A 16,576-nucleotide genomic window follows, 5' to 3' on the forward strand; every position below is an offset into this window, starting at 1 on the left:
ATCTTCTAGCGAAACACAACATCACTATAGTCTGCTTCAACGAAACAAAAACCAAATATCCACCAAAACTACAAAACTTTAACCTTGCAGCAGCAATCTGTGACAGTGTCACAGGCTCGGCAATTTACATCAGAGACAACATACAGTACCAAGTATTGGAACAAGCACAACACATAAACCAAAACCACAGAGAATGCAGAAAAGTATGCGAGACGATCAAGATCAACACAATGGGTATCACTGTAACAAGTGTTTACCTTAGCCCAAACGCAGAGATAGAGAACGTGACTTTCAATGGAAAAGATCCAAAACACATCATCGTTGGAGACTTCAACGCACAGATCAAATCTGTCAACCCAAAAGCAAGAGCAACCAACAGCACGGAGAGTACCGGAGGAAAGGCACCCAGGAAGCAACTGGCTACCAAGGCTGCAAGAAAGAGCGCACCTTCCACCGGCGGTGTGAAGAAGCCTCACCGAAACAGACCAGGAACCGTTGCCCTGAGGGAGATCAGGAGATACCAGAAGTCCACTGAGCTGTTGATCCGAAAGCTGCCCTTCCAGCGACTGGTCAGAGAAATCGCCCAGGACTTCAAGACTGACTTGCGGTTCCAGAGCACTGCCATCATGGCTCTGCAGGAAGCCAGCGAGAGCTACTTGGTCAGCCTGTTCGAGGACACCAACTTGTGCGCGATCCACGCCAAGAGAGTCACGAGCATGCCCAAGGACATCCAGTTGGCTCGACGAAACCGAGGAGAGCGAGCTTAAGCTCAAGGTGTACTCCACACCAACCAAACCGGCCTTTTTAAAGGCCACCCAACTATCAGTTCTTTATTTCTTCACAGTGAGCTTAGCTCAAGCTAACTTCGACCAGAGCAAGCTCAAGCTGGTATAGGTTGAGCTCTGCTTCCCCCTCATTGGGGTGACGCAGCTGGAAATTGAGCTCGAGCTAGCTGTTCAATTGCTCCCGTACGTAGCCTAACTTTTTTGAGCTTCGAGCTCTGAGAGCTCGGCAAGCTACCTCATAGAGCTCAGGCAAGCTTGTATGATCTTGATTTAAATCACAGAGCTCGAATAAGCTCTGTGGACTGACCAGTTTAAGCTAGTACATCTTGTGTGAGCTCAAAATTTTTTCAATTGCTCCCGTACGTAGCCTAAATATTTTTAAGTTCGAGCTCTCAGAGCTCGGCAAGCTACCTCAGAGAGCTCAGGCAAGCTTCTACGAGCTTGATTTTAATCACAGAGCACGAATAAGCTCTGTGGACTGACCAGTTTAAGCTAGTACACCTTGTGTGAGCTCAAAGTTTTTTCAATTGCTCCAGTACGTAGCCTAACTGTTTTCAAGTTCGAGCTGTCAGAGCTCGGCAAGCTACCTCAGAGAGCTCACGCAAGCTTCTATGAGCTTGACTTCAATCACAGAGCACGAATAAGCTCTGTGGACTGACCAGTTTGAAATGGTACTCCTTGTGTGAGCTCAAAATTTTTTCAATTGCTCCCGTACGTAGCCTAACGTTTTTGAAGTTCGAGCTCTCAGAGCTCGGCAAGCTATCTCAGAGAGCTCAAGCGAGCTTCTATGAGCTTGATTTAAATCACATAGCTCAGATAAGCTCTGCGGACTGACCAGTTTGTGCTAGAAGGTCTTTTGGGAGCTCCTAAAAAATCAATTGCTCCTTTACGTGCCTAACTTTTTTTATACTTGAAATATTTTTTGTTCCGGTTGAGCTCTGCTTCTTATCAGCTCTCGCATTGGCTGTTGGTATGAGGGCCAATGAGAGAGCAGAGAAGTCGGTCAAAAAATGATAGGTACCTAGCGATTTTTTGCCAATCCCAACCCCAACTTCTACTTCAAATTCTACAACAACTACAACTGCAACAACCATGTCTGGACGAGGAAAGGGAGGAATAGGACTTGGCAAACGATGAGCAAAGAGGCACCGAAAGATCTTAAGAGATAACATCGAAGGCATCACCAAGCCAGCCATCAGACGTCTTGCTTTACGAGGAGATGTCAAGCGTATCAGTGGACTGATCTACGAAGAGACCCGAGGAGTGCTCAAGAACAGCTTGGAGAGCGTGAACAGGGATGTTGTAACCTACATCGAGCATGCCAAGAGGAAGACAGTTGTAACCATGGACATCGTCTACGCCCTCAAGAGACAAGGCAAGACCTTGTACGGATTCGGAGCTTAAGAAACTTCTTACCAGCTGCTCTCCTAGCTGCAGCACCAAACAGGCCACCAACTATCTTAGTTCTTAAGTCAACCTCTTCTAGAGCTCAAACTAGTTCAGCTAGTTAGTCTAGAGCTTTCAGCGTATCTAAGCTAACTTAAAACGCTAGCTCGATTCTGATTGGCTCTCCCATCTTGGTGGTCGATTTGAACTTGTTACCTCAAGACAGGGAGCCAAATTGGGAGTAAAGTCAAAAGTCAATCGACAACACCACTGGCAACACAATCTACAACCCAACAATCCGATGTACAAGAGCTTCTCTACACTGCCTTCACTACACCCAAGGAAACAACTGCCCCAGGAAAGCACTCTTTTTCAAGAGTCATAAGTCGGCCGATAAAGCCTGTATAAAGGTGCTATTGGAACCAAGTCCCAAACCGGCACTTGCAAACCCAACGGTGCGCAGCCAACCTGGGTTCTGACTTGGATCGGTCGCAGTCCTGATTGGCTTTTTGTCCCTCCGAGAGAGTGTCACGGCCGCAGATCTAGAAGTTGGTTGGTCCCTATAACACCCTAGTCTAAGCAACACATTGCGAAAGCGGTGCTAGCATTCTAGGAGACAGAGATACGTTGCGACCGGGTCTGCATTTGCTTACTTGGACAACCTCTACTCTGTCGTTATTGTTGGACCTACCAAGAGTAACCCGACGGAAGAGGGTCTAGAGGGAAGGAGAAAGTGCCCAGAAGGACGAAGAGGGTGCAAGAAGGAGGGCTAACAAGAGTAACCCGACGAAAAAGAGACAAGAGGGAAGAGGAAGGACAAAGAGGAAGAAAGGAAGGACAAAGACGAAGAAGGTGCAAGAAGGAGCAGTCCTGCTCACATAGTGAGTGAAGAAACTCCCCCCCCCCCCCCCCCCCACAATGCCATCATCCCTTAACTCCCAAATGGCATCAGCAATCGCAAACTACGACCAAAGCGACGACGAATCTAATTCCGAGTTAATAATCGAAGGAAGCCTGACACCAACAAGCAATGATCAAGGAAAGGCCTCGCCTCAAAGGCAACTGACAATGGGACCAAACCAAGATCAACATGCTGATTACAACACAGTAAAACGAAAGCAGTTCAAGAATGTGCCCAAAGGGCAACCGACAATGCATTCAAAAAACTGGCAAGACAATCTTGATGACGCTTCGCCTAAAAGGCAACCGACAATGGAGCAAAGTCAAGCAACTAATCGAAAGCGCAAAGCCGAAGAATCACACGCTCAAAGCAACAAAAGACTAAACATCAAGAACATTATCTACATAAGCTTTGCAAAAGACAAAATTCCAAGCCGAATGACTTTCACCAAATCAATACGTAACCTGACTAAAGTACAATATCCTGGTCAAACCAGGGACCTCAAGACTGGCCTAGGCTATTCAATCAAGCCTGAATCGCCTCAAATTGCCCAAGTTATCACGCAAGCCAACCTCGATGACCTGTTTCCCGACACAGAAGTAAAAATCGGAGGCAGACAACACAAGACAAACCAACCCAAGAAGAAACAAACTTCCAGCTTTGTTATCTCAAGAGTCAGTGAACAACTCAGCGAAGCTGACATCAAATCTGAACTTGAGGAGATCAACAACATCAAGGTAGCAAAGCTCTTCCGAATCCAAAGCAGAAGCCTAGACAAGCCAACACAACTCATCAGAGTTTTCACAGATGATGACCTCGGCAGTAGAAAGGCAATCGACAATGGGGTCTACATCTGCAACGAACTGAAACGATGCGAAGCATCCAAAACAGAACCACGAGTAACACAGTGTTACAAATGCCAAAATTTCGGCCACATGGCCATTAACTGTCCGAACCAACAACGATGCCTCAGATGTGGCGAAAACCATGCAGTCAGAGACTGCAAAATTCCAAAGCAGCAAGCTAATTGCATCAACTGCAGAGGCGAACACCCGGCGCAGTACAAAGGCTGCCCGGTTTACAAGTCAGCTCAAGTCGAAGCCCAAAAAGCACAACCAAAAGTGCAAAACTACGCTCAAGTAGTCAAACCACTACCAACCACAACCGAAACACAACCAACCATGAGCAAAGAGGACATACAGCAGTTCATTAAAGAAACTGTTGAAACTACAATAGCCGATCGAGTCGAAAAAGCAGTGCAGAAAGCCATGGACGAAAAGATAACCGATGCAATCACCAAAGCTGTCGCTAAATCATGTGAGAAAATTAACGAAACAGTCAGCAATGCAGTCAAAACTCAATTCGAGAAAATAGATTTCACTGAACTTTTAACATCAAATATAAAAGCAAAACAAAATACAAAAACACACAGAGAAGCAAGCAGCAGCAGAATCATAACTCCCGAAATCACAACTCCCGAAATCATAACAACAACAATAAACCAAAATGAATAGACTCAAGATAGCGCAACTCAACTGCAGAAGTATAAACAAGCACAAACTGGAGATCCAAGATCTTCTAGCGAAACACAACATCACTATAGTCTGCTTCAACGAAACAAAAACCAAACATCCACCAAAACTACAAAACTTTAACCTTGCAGCGGCAATCTGTGACAGTGTCACAGGCTCGGCAATTTACATCAGAGACAACATACAGTACCAAGTACTGGAACAAGCACAACACATAAACCAAAACCACAGAGAATGCAGAAAAGTATGCGAGACGATCAAGATCAACACAATGGGTATCATTGTAACAAGTGTTTACCTTAGCCCAAACGCAGAGATAGAGAACGTGACTTTCAATGGAAAAGATCCAAAGCACATCATCGTTGGAGACTTCAACGCACAGATCAAATCTGTCAACCCAAAAGCAAGAGCAACCAACAGCAACGGAAGAGTTGTAGACGCTCTCATGCACAACTACTTCATCTTGAACGGTTCCGAACCAACACACCAAAGTGACTCAGTCCTAGACTTACACTTTGCATCACCAAAAATGGCTTGCTTATGCACGAACTATGAAGTGTCAGACACAACACCAAGCGATCACTACATGACAATTGCAGAGTACGAACTAACTGTTCCAAAGAGAACATGCACAAAACCAAACTGGCGAAAATTCAGAGGTACAGTAACGAACTACAAGTTCAACCCTGACTCAATCAAAACTGACGAAGGTCTAGCTCGAGAAGCTGACCAGATAGCCAAACACATTGACAAGTGCTACCAAGGCAGCCTAAAAGAACACAAGCCCTAATTCACGAACCCACAACTAGTCGAACTAGTCAGAAACAAACACAAACTTGAACGACAAAAACAAAAGATGAGACGATATGACCAACAAGACACCAGTGACTACAAAGACCTATGTACAAAGCTAAACAAAACAAAGAAAGACATCAGACAGCTAAAACAGACAGTAGAAGAAGAAAACCAACTCAAACTACTCAGTGAAATGAACAAAGGACCAACACAACAGAATTTCTGGAAAGCAGTAAAAAAGCTCACAGGCACAAGACCTAAACGAACGAGTAAACTGAAAATGACAAATCATGACGCTGCGAACCACTTCGCTAAGATGCTCAAAGCAAACATGACGACAAATATAACAAACTCTCAGGCAGCTCTAACGCATGAACAGGAAGTACATGACAAGGTGTCCCACGCGAAAATCCAAGACTTTCAACTGGAACAGACAGGTTTTGCACAAACAGAAATTAGCTTAAAGCAACTCAAAGACGTGATCAATCACAGAAAAAACACTGCCCCAGGACAAGACAAAGTTAGCTACAAAGCGATGAAAAACCTGCCCATCAACGTACTAGAAGTACTAAGACAAATCATAGTACAATCGCTGAGAAGTGGCTACGTTCCTTTAGGCTGGAAACAAGCGACAGTATCAATGTTACCAAAACCCGAGAAAGACCACAAAGATCCCAAGAACTATAGACCACTCTCACTTACAAGCTGTATCGGGAAGATCTGCGAATGTTCTGTCAAAGAGCAGCTGCTAGTACACTGCGAAGATCACGAAATCTTCGGACACTTTCAAAGTGCATACCGAAGCAAACGATGCACCACCGACAATTTACTCTGTCTAACAGAGACAATCTATAAAGAGAATAACTGGAAGCAACCCGTTGCAGCAGCATTTCTGGACGTGCAACGAGCTTTTGACTCTGTCTGGCACGAAGGCTTATACTACAGACTACTAGAAATCAACTGTCCGAAGTGGATTGTAAAATGGACCAAGAGTTTTCTGACAGACCGAGAGTTAACAGTAGTATACCACCAAGCCAAAGCCGACAGTTTCACACCCAGTGCAGGAGTACCACAAGGAAGTGTAATCAGTCCAATTCTTTTCAACATCTATGTAAGCAAACCAGATGCAGGTCTAACAACAATATCACAATATGCCGACGACATAGCAATTTACACAAGTTCAAACACAAGCAAGAATGCAACACACAGACTACAAGGTGGCCTAAACAAACTTGAAGCATGGTGCCAGAAATGGAAGATAGACGTGAACCCGGAGAAGACAAACTTTATACTTTTTACAAGACACAAGAAGAATGACTGCAAATTAATGCTACAGAACGAAGAGATCGAACCATCAACAACCACTAAATTTCTTGGAATTACATTAAATAACAACCTGACATGGAAAGACTATCTACAAAGAATTGAAGACAAATCGACAAGGAAAATAAATTATCTACTAGTACTACGAGCCAAAGGCATCAAATCCAAAGTCTTAAAGTTTTTGTACCAATCAACAATTCTACCAGTACTCACATACGCATCACCTTCGTGGGCAAACGCATCAACAAGTCACTTACAAAGATTGCAGAACAGAGCACTAAAAATAGCCTACCATCTACCAGTACTAACACCAACAGAGGAAGTACATAAAATCACCAGGATGAAGACGATTCAAGAAGAACTAACAAGACTAAACTCAAATTACCTCAAAAGAGCTGCACAAACAAACCCCAAGATACAAGAACTTATCCGAGACACTCTACCACAATCAACAGACACATACGCACACAGACTCACACCAATGCAAGCAATTTTCCAACAACACCTTTCCGCAAGATGAACAACACCCGGAAGTTAACAGCTTAAAGAGCAGCAGGTCTGCTTCAGAAGCTTAACTGGTCACAGACCAACACATACTTACACGGAGTAAAGTCAATCGTCAATCTACAGCTTCTACCACAACAGCTGCAACTACAACACAATGTCAGAAAAAGGAGGAAAATCGAAGAGCGGCAAAGTTGGAGCCAAGGCCAAGACCCGATCAAGCCGAGCTGGACTGCAGTTCTCTTATGGAAGAATCCACCGATTCATCCGCAAGGGCAACTACGCTGAGCGAGTTGGCGCTGGTGCCGTGCTCGAGTACGTGACTGCTGAGATCCTTTAGCTGGCTGGCAACGCTGCTAGAGACAACAAGAAGTCCAGGATCAAACCCGGACACTTGCAGTTGGCCATCAGGAACGACGAAGAGTTGAACAAGCTGTTCCTCGGAGTGACCATTGCTCAGAGTGGTGTGCTGCCAAACATCCAGGCATCCTAGCCAAGAAGCAATCTTTGTCTCAGCCCAAGTCTGACAAGAAGTAAAGAGCTTCTACCTCTGCCAGTTGCTAGCTCTCAAGCTTCAACACCAAACCGGCCTTTTTAAAGGACACCAATCTACTAGTTCTATCTACGCGTAGTACTAATTTATAGTAATTAAAGCAAATTTTGTTTTATGTCTGGTGCAAGGCTAGTTTTTTTTACAAAAAAAAGGAGCTATTCACCAGCAAAAAAGTAGGCAAAGTATGAAAATGAAAAGTTTGTAGAATCGTAGCTGCATCAAGCGAACTCTGTTTATTTGGTTAAATTACTTGTGATTTTGTATCCTGCGACAAACAACTTATCAGCTGTGTTACTATAAGACTTTCTCTGCGACGGTTTCCTAATGACTTTGTTATTATGTCCGAGCAACCTAATAAACATTACCAAGTTCAAATCACTGAGGCCAACCTATATGTGCGCAAAATGACAGTAACAGATTATGTACTGTCATCGATAGAAAAAACCCTGTTGAGAACAATCGCAATATACAATTATATCGAAGTTTTACCAAGAACTTTTTTCACCACAACTGGCGAGAAGAAGACGTTTTACCCAAAGAGCCAGTTCGTCGAATGATTTTGGCAATGAGCTCGAATACAGCAACCCTGGGAACTAACCGAACAAACCCATTTCATTATCAAAAATTTCAGCTGAATGAAATCATTGTTTACCGAAACGGTCTACCAATTGCTGTGTCAATAACTGATAACAAAAGAATATACTATAACACATTGGAGGCTCTAGACTTTTAACAATAGTCATGGAATCAGTTTGGCTAATTATCACAATCATTATATTAAGGCAATTGATCTCACATCTACTCAGGAGGCTTCACATGCCTTTTTTCATCCTGAACGGACCAATTGAACCATTTCAGTAGAACTGCAGTTTGATGCACCGCTGGGGGAAAACCTAGAGTTACTTTTCATGGGAGAGCGTGCATCAACAGTTTACGTGCGTTCCGTTAGAAAAATAGCTAAAAACACTCTTAATGAATTATATCGGTAAAAAAATTGACAATTTGCAGATTACTGAGCTTATTAACCGATGCAAGCTTTTGAAACATCGATTTCGCGGCGTTTTTCCCACTAACTTAGCATTTAATACAATATTGAAACGCGACAAATTTTTCTTGATAGTGAACGCATCAAACTCAGACCAGCCAGGAACTCATTGGTTACTGTTTGCTCAAGCTGGTGGTCAAATCTTTTTGCAGATCCTCTTGGACGAAGCCTACACAACTATCCTTATGTATACAAAAATATGAGACGTTCTATCCATGAGGGAAACCAAATACTGATGAATAAGCCAATCCAATCAGCTAACTCGGTCTTGCGCGAACTTAATTTATTTATGTTGCTCATGTTATAATTTCATCTAAATTTCCTATAGGTTTCAAGGTTTACGACCATGACATGATGCGTTTTGCTAGCCATATGATGTTATAACTTTGTGATACTGATGCATTTCTTTAATGATTTATAATTTGTTTTTTTTTTAAAAAAAAACAAGATTTATGGTTGCTAGAGCACTTGGCTCTGGCGTTATCACAGGCTCCAAAAATCGTTTTTGGAATTTAAATTTTTTCCATTATAAATTAAACAAACAAAATTTGAATCAATCTCTAAACGACCATACCCACTCAAAATAATATCAGTATTTTTAGAAAACTCGGCGGCATTATCAACATTCAAAACATTAATGAAGCGTTCAATTGTTACATTAGTGAATAAATCAGTTTGAGTTTGAATGGATCGAGTTTGTGAAGCAAAGCAAACTTGTGGCAATCTTCTTCGTAGAGAAGCACCACCAATGTCAGTTGAGTTGTTAATAGAATTGTTGTAGTTGACACCAATTTTTTTATTTTTTCATCAGGGGTCCCGATCGGTGAAATTTACTGCAACCCAATATTACATGATTGAAAGATGAGAGTAGACAAGGTACAACGAAAATGGTTGAAGTCATCTTGTTCACTACGTCGACACAATCTTTTGTTACTTCGATGAGAACATGGATGTGGGGAGAGGCATTGTCGAGCAATTGGGCGCAATAATCGTTGTGAATTGAATGGGCTGCAAATGCAAAATTTGTGTTTAGAGTGAGTTGTGAGGTGTCAAGTTCATTGTTCAGAATAAAAAATTTTTAGAACTTTCGAATTTTTTTTAAAAAATCAGGCGACTGCTCATACATTGCTTCAACCAATCTGCTGGTTAAATCAAATTATTCAGGCAACATCAAATTTTTCTGTTTCAGGCAACTCTACACCCTTTATGGTTCGAGTATTCATCATCCGCCTCGTTTTCATCACCATTTTCAGCACATTTTTTTTCGGGACGGACTGATCGGTTTGACGTGTATCGTCTTTTATGATGTTTATCATTTACAGTTGAGGAGGATGAGGAGGAGGAAGATAAATTCTTTTCACCAGTTTGCTTTTTTTAACCATTTTTTTAATCTTTGGACAATTATCTGCCAAACAATCAAATTCTCTTGTCGTTAAGGTCACTGCTTGACAACACTTAAAAACACCGTCTTCATTCTTTTTATACAACTTAACTGTGATAAATGTACCAGTTTAGTCAAAAGTTTCCGTTCCAGCTCGTACAATGCGTTTTTCTCCCGAAGATATATCTTGAAAATCATCGTAAAAGTCTGTATCATTTTCTAGCGACGAGTACATAGGGGTGGTGGTAACGTTAGTGACTGATTGTTTCAACTGTTTTATGAGAAAGTAAAATGAATAATGAATTGGATAGAAGATAAACAAATCTCTATTTTAAACCTAAGCTCCAAGAGGGAACATCCAATTAATTTTAGTGGTTAGAAATTTATGAGGCATATAAACTTTTATTACACGTGCCATTATTGTCTGGCACTCCTTGAGTAGCCTGTAAATCAGCATATACGTTCACGTCGGTACACGTGTAATTCCTTTGATGTGGTCAGCTGCATGCCTGAATGTCTAGGAGGCATATAAAACAGGATTAAGGTTTTTCTTTGAAGTATACTTATTCCTACCTAACTGGAGGGTTAGAATAATACTTTTCAAAAATTTTAATCTGATTGCCAGCCGCACATGCAGCCGCACCTTTCTCACCCACACATTACTCTAGCTTTTGCATAAATCTGAGTTGGTTTCTTTCTCTCAATTCTTTTTAAATTTTCGATCAGAAGCTTAGTTTGTCAAAATAATTCTAAACTTAAAATGACCGCTCCTCTACAAATCATTTTCATCTCAGATAATGACAGTACAAAAATCGTCCAAAGTTATACGAGAGAATCAGTTGCCATTGTGCAGCAGCAGAGAGAGAGGCTAGCATCCTCTCCATTCAACGACCTCGCCGCCAATCAACAATGGCAAGAGTGGTCAACGAAGAGTCATATAATGCTGCCCAACTATGTGCTCGATCACATTGACCTTCTTCGCCAGGAGCGTAAGCGGATGTATGAAAGCCCTACAATCCATCAATCCTACCCGGCTCTCGATCAGTCTCCAAGATATGGTGGCAAAAAAATAGCGCACCTGATTGGTGAAGGACACATATCAAGTTGCAAGCCTGTTCGGAGAAAAATTTCGTGTCTCCAATCGTAATCCCAGAACGAAAAGCGGGAGATTTCTATTTTACTACATTGGACTTCACGTATGCATACGGACAAGCAGCATTAGATAAAAAACCGGTAAACTGTGCAATTTTTCATTACTAGGGGAAAATCGATGGGAACTTGTCGCTTCAAGAACTGGTTTTATGGGCTTACTTCAATGCTGACGGAATTTCAGAAAATTATAAAAAACCTACTCACCGAATTTCTTCAAGCGAACGCTTTCATAGACAACATACTCGTCGTGTCTAAGGGAGCTAAAATCGAACCCACGCATAATTGGATAAAACTCATAAAAAAACTTGATGTATCGAATGCCTTACCAAAGCTACGGAATTGTGAATTTGCGAAAACGAATGTGAATGGCTAGGCTTTAAAATCGGGAAAGTATTTACACCGCTGGTTCGAAAAACCCAAGCGGTCGAAGATCTAAATCCCCTCAATTCTAGAAAACAGTTAAAGTGACTAATGGGATCCTTACACAGCCTACAAAATTTTTTACCGAACCTAGCAGAAGTTAGTTCTTCACTTCGACCGTTGTAGAGCCTAAATAATGATTCCATCTGGACGCCGGCATGCGACAACGCGTTTCAACATCTAAAATGGCTGGTTAAGACTCTTGTGGAAATCAAAATTTTTGATATATACCGGGTAACTCCCATAGTATGCGGCGCTAGTCACGTTGGTTTGAGGGCCGTGTTAGAGCAGTACGGTTCGAATGGGTGGCACCCAATATCATTTACTTCAAGATACCTCATCCCGGCAATGAAAAAAATGCTCAACGAAGGAACTCGAACTACTAGCTGCAGTGTGCGCAACCGAACATTCTCGCAATTACGTTTACGGTCGATACTTTACAATCATATCGGATCTTAAAGCATTATTAACCATGTTAAACTCGTCCCCATAGGGAAGTAAGTTATTTTTCAGCAAATTAACTCGCTGATAAGATCGCTTAATACCTGACAATTTTAACGTAGGACATTGCCAAGGGTCAATAATGGGTATGGCCGATAACTTATCACGTTTTCCCTCAGCGGCGTTATCGGAAACATGTCATCATGACGAAAATTTTACAGTAGCTAGAATACGGATGATTAATGAGGCATTATTTCCTCGGGACCAGTTAAATCCTAGGGGTCAAACAGTGAACAAAATTCAAAAAATACCGGCGGTAGAGGGCGTCCGAACATGCGTTGGATCACGCAAGAGATTCATATTCAATAGCAATCAGAAAAAAAATTGAATATGCAGTTCCAAAACTGACGCAAAAACTCACAAGAGGGCGTGGTTGCATGCAACCGACAGAAAGCCAACCAGAGGCGAGATATTTGCATACTGAGGGATATCTACAAACATAGTTCAACGCAAGTAAGATGTTGTTCGTGTCAGCTTTGTAGATGCTCAATTAAACATAGTTCAAAACCCTCAGTTGTCAAAATTTCAACTCACAACTCGCCAGCAAAATCCGGTCCGAAAACCTCAACAATTGTAAATACATCAACCCAATCTGGAAATGCAAATTCAAATGTTGTCTTAAATCGTGGACTGAATCAACCTCCCAGCCTCAGCTCAGAGTCCGATATTGAAGTAAGAACCCCCGAAACGTTTTAGCCCCAAACAAACACTTCAAAAAACATTTCGAAAAGTAACAGCCCAAAAGAAACATCAATTCCCGTGTCTCTTCTAACCCCTTGTAATTAATGAAAAATGGGTCTACTCGATTGTCCCCACGGGTTGCAAAATTGTGAAGAAGCTCGAATTCCCGGAATTGTTGAATCATAAGCTTGTGGGGGCCAATCTCGAAAAGGACCCGATATTGAAGAACATCAGAGACGCGATCAGACACAGAAACCCAATCGCAAAGGAAGTTGTCACCCGGCTCGGGCAGTACTACGCACAGCACTACAACGACTTCTCATTACGAGAAAACTGCTTCTGGATGAACGGCCGGCTGGCGATCCCGAAGTATTTGGCTAGGTCAGTTCCAAACAGATTGCATCACATCCACCACGGGCGGGACAAGATTTTCGCCGCGGCGAAAGATGTATGGATTCCACTGATGCACTGAGACCTCTCAGCTATCGTAAAGTTAAAATTTTGCAAATACTGCTTGGAAGCAGGTAAAAATCTTGAACCTCATATACCAAAAGGAGAATTAGGTACAACAAACAAACCGAAGAAACCGAACGATTTGGCTCAACTGGATTTTTATGGCCCAGTAAATTTAAAAACAAAGGGCGAATGAAATATGTCTTAGTAGCGGGGGACGCATTTTCACATCGGCCTTCGGCTCACGTCTGTTCAAGTCTCACTTCAAAAATGTACTAAACTTCCTAAGGAATTATATAGAAACACATGGGCACCCCAATGATACTACATATCAACCAAACGTCCGGAAGAATTGAACTCAAAATTCCATTGAAAGAATTGAACTCAAAAAATCTCCGGCCACGGTTATGGTCGAAAGAACCATCGGTTCAAAAAAAATTATATCGTCACGTACATACGGTAAGACGGAAATCAAAATTTAAAGAAAATGATAGCAAGGGCGTTAAGCGCATTACGTTTTGTACCGCATTCCTTAATTAAAATAACACCGTTTGAGGCACATCGTGGAAGAGCGGCTTAAACTGTAATCCGAAACCTCAAGAAAAAGCCGTCACTGAAAAATCTAGATTGGACGAATGTAATTATTCAAAACCTACAATGTTTAGAAGAGGCAAGTGGACGCCCTGAAGTTGAGTTGAATCTGAACTGAGAGAAGCGCAGTGATTTAGTGTATGCCACACAGAATCGTAGAGCTCCTCGAGTTCTGGACGAGCATGAACTGACGGAGGCGGATGTAGAGCTGACTCACTCAAACGCACCATCGTGGATGAAACGACACAAGACCAGTACCATCTGTGGTATACCAGCGGACTAGAGTCACAGACCCGAAGGACCCACGGAAGAATAAACGTTTGTCTACTAAAATCGAAAAAATAGCACCACATACGATTCAAATGAAAATAGGATCCCTACTAAGACAAAGCGGTGTTTCATTTGAATCGGAAGCAGAGGAGAATCAAGCGGTAACGGTAGCGGGACAAGGCCCCAATTCAACGAGCACCCCAGGACCGAGTACGGGAATTCCCGAAAAGAGTCCAAACCGGCGTTGAAAGATAGCATGCTACCGACGGGAGCAGAACAGCCGAAACGCAAGACGCAGAAAAAACGGGTGTCGAGTGGGACCGAAGAGCGCGAGAGAAAGAAAATAATACGGCGAGCTATCGATACAAGCAGCGACGAGTACAGCGAAGACGAGATCCAACGAGCGGAAGTCACGGGCGGAGCAAAACCGATGAGTGAGATAACGGCGGGCGAAGAAAGTAGGAAGAACTACATGACCGAATCCTCGGGAAACGAGCAAGGTACATCGGAACCGACTGTTCGAGCAAAAAGAAACCGGGGAAGCCACGCGACTTTCTACGAGGCAGCGAAGAGGGGTCAGCAAGATGGGTGGCGTAAGGATCAATTTAAATTATCGGAAGTAGCGAAAGATCTCGTCAAGAGGGAAGACAGGGACAGGGCCGGCAGCTAAAGCCGAAAAACTCAAAACTATTTTTGTTTCATAAAACTAAAATTAAATTAAATTTACGCAGGGATACTATGTACCAATCAGGTTCTGGTTATAATAAATTTACAATTTACAATTTTTGTGGTTGCCTCTATGTCATATGGACTTGTTTGAGTTTTTTAAAGTCTTTGGTTCCGTCTGGGGACCTGCTGTTGATGATTTTATGATCGCTCTGATGTCTGGCGCACACTGAAACAAAAGAGGGCAGTTTATTAGTTATTTTGGACAATAAAATTGCCTTTGAAACCCCAAAGACCCCAATGACCCTGCCCAAAATGAAAAGACCCCTCTCTTAGGACACCCGACGGACAAAATACTTTAGTATTTATTCTCGCGCGGTGGTAAAATTTAATCCCTTCCAAGTTTTCTCACTGTTCAACTAAATAAATTTCAGCCCTCAATAAAAAAAACTGACCTGCTTGTGAAGGACGAAGGAAGTGACAAATAACTAGAGGTTTAAGAAGGTAAGGAGGAATTGATAAAAATAGATAAAGTAACATATAAAAAATAAGAAAGAAATAAATTAAAAACGGAATGTTGACAGGAGTACGGATAGCGTAGCAGAGGAAGGGTTTACGGCCACATCCGACCAAGGGACATGAAGAATACTGACTAGACGTTCCATTTGAAATCTGAAGCGCCACTCAGTACTCTCGAATCCCGCACCCAGAGACTCGAACAGCCAGAAGTTCTCCATGCTCCTCACATCAACACATACATATTCAAATATGCCCTCGTTTTTCTCATAAGCAACCTGAATGTAATGCAGCTTAAAATTCATTGCAGTGGTGGCCGGGGTAAACTCCACGGTCTTATCAAAGATGGTTTTGCCTTCGTGAGTTCCAGGTCCCACATAAAGCAAATCAATGGGTGACTCGTGGAGACCACCAAGGGGAATATCCATCTAAACACATGAAAATAGGTTGAAATCATTAGTTAGAAATCCTTTAAACTACATTTCATTAATAAAGTCTCATTAATATCCGTTTATAACAATTATAAACAGTCAAACATTTGATGTGAAAATGTCTTCTATAGAAGATAAAGACATGTTGATGAAAAACAAACTCAGCAAATTGAGTTTATTAGGAAATTGGCATACTGAAGATATTGATAGTGAACGATTTAAATTCTCTGTTTTTTCAACTGGTTCTTGGTCAAAAATATGCACTTTCACAATCGGCATATAGTGTTTATTTCTCGGTGGGGAAAAGTGGCAAATCATACGTTCAAGGAATACGAGCAAAGTTGTAAAGAACAATTTCATTTGAGCGAGTTATTGCAAATAACCTGGTGCATTTTTGCGAAGCAGAAATATGGAAAAGCGACCGATTTATTGATTGTTACTTATGAAAATGTTTTTGATTACTCGTATGATTTTGAGTCATTTCTGATTGAGAAAGGAGTGGGAAGAAAAATTTGATTTTGTTTCAATAAACTTTCGAAATACCGAAAACTACCAGTGTTTTACTTAAATATATATCAAAGAGATATAGGAGTGAGTAAGTGGTATCTAGAAGGTTACTTTCATTTCCACTGGTTTTAAATTCAGCAGGTTGGAGAAATGTTGGAAAAAATAAAAAAAGAAATTGGAAAA

General features: G+C 41.9%; 2 protein-coding genes across 2 annotated transcripts; both read left to right on the top strand.

The window, feature by feature from the left end:
* The first annotated feature begins 1,757 nt into the window (after positions 1 to 1,757).
* On the top strand, positions 1,758 to 2,944 carry LOC134854778 (histone H4-like). The gene is made up of 3 exons (XM_063871134.1): positions 1,758 to 1,783; positions 1,949 to 2,170; positions 2,785 to 2,944. Exons 1-3 carry the CDS (start codon positions 1,758 to 1,760, stop codon positions 2,942 to 2,944), a joined length of 408 nt encoding a protein of 135 aa, XP_063727204.1.
* Positions 2,945 to 7,383: 4,439 nt separating this feature from the next.
* LOC134854779 (histone H2A-like) lies at positions 7,384 to 7,719 on the top strand. The gene is made up of 2 exons (XM_063871136.1): positions 7,384 to 7,518; positions 7,567 to 7,719. Exons 1-2 carry the CDS (start codon positions 7,384 to 7,386, stop codon positions 7,717 to 7,719), a joined length of 288 nt encoding a protein of 95 aa, XP_063727206.1.
* Positions 7,720 to 16,576: the final 8,857 nt, after the last annotated feature.

Source organism: Symsagittifera roscoffensis, chromosome 9 (genome assembly GCF_963678635.1).
Source record: "Symsagittifera roscoffensis chromosome 9, txSymRosc1.1, whole genome shotgun sequence".
In the NCBI taxonomy this organism is placed as follows: domain Eukaryota; kingdom Metazoa; phylum Xenacoelomorpha; order Acoela; family Convolutidae; genus Symsagittifera; species Symsagittifera roscoffensis.

Excerpts from the sequence above, each read along its gene's own strand:
- LOC134854779 (XM_063871136.1), top strand. The coding sequence starts at position 7,384 with ATGTCAGAAAAAGGAGGAAAATCGAAGAGCGGCAAAGTTGGAGCCAAG. Across the intron at positions 7,519-7,566 it reads AGGGCAACTACGCTGAGCGA|CTGGCTGGCAACGCTGCTAG; the intron begins GTTGGCGCTGGT and ends GAGATCCTTTAG.
- LOC134854778 (XM_063871134.1), top strand. The coding sequence starts at position 1,758 with ATGAGGGCCAATGAGAGAGCAGAGAA. Across the intron at positions 1,784-1,948 it reads GCCAATGAGAGAGCAGAGAA|AGATAACATCGAAGGCATCA; the intron begins GTCGGTCAAAAA and ends AAAGATCTTAAG. Across the intron at positions 2,171-2,784 it reads AAGAGACAAGGCAAGACCTT|GAGACAGAGATACGTTGCGA; the intron begins GTACGGATTCGG and ends CTAGCATTCTAG.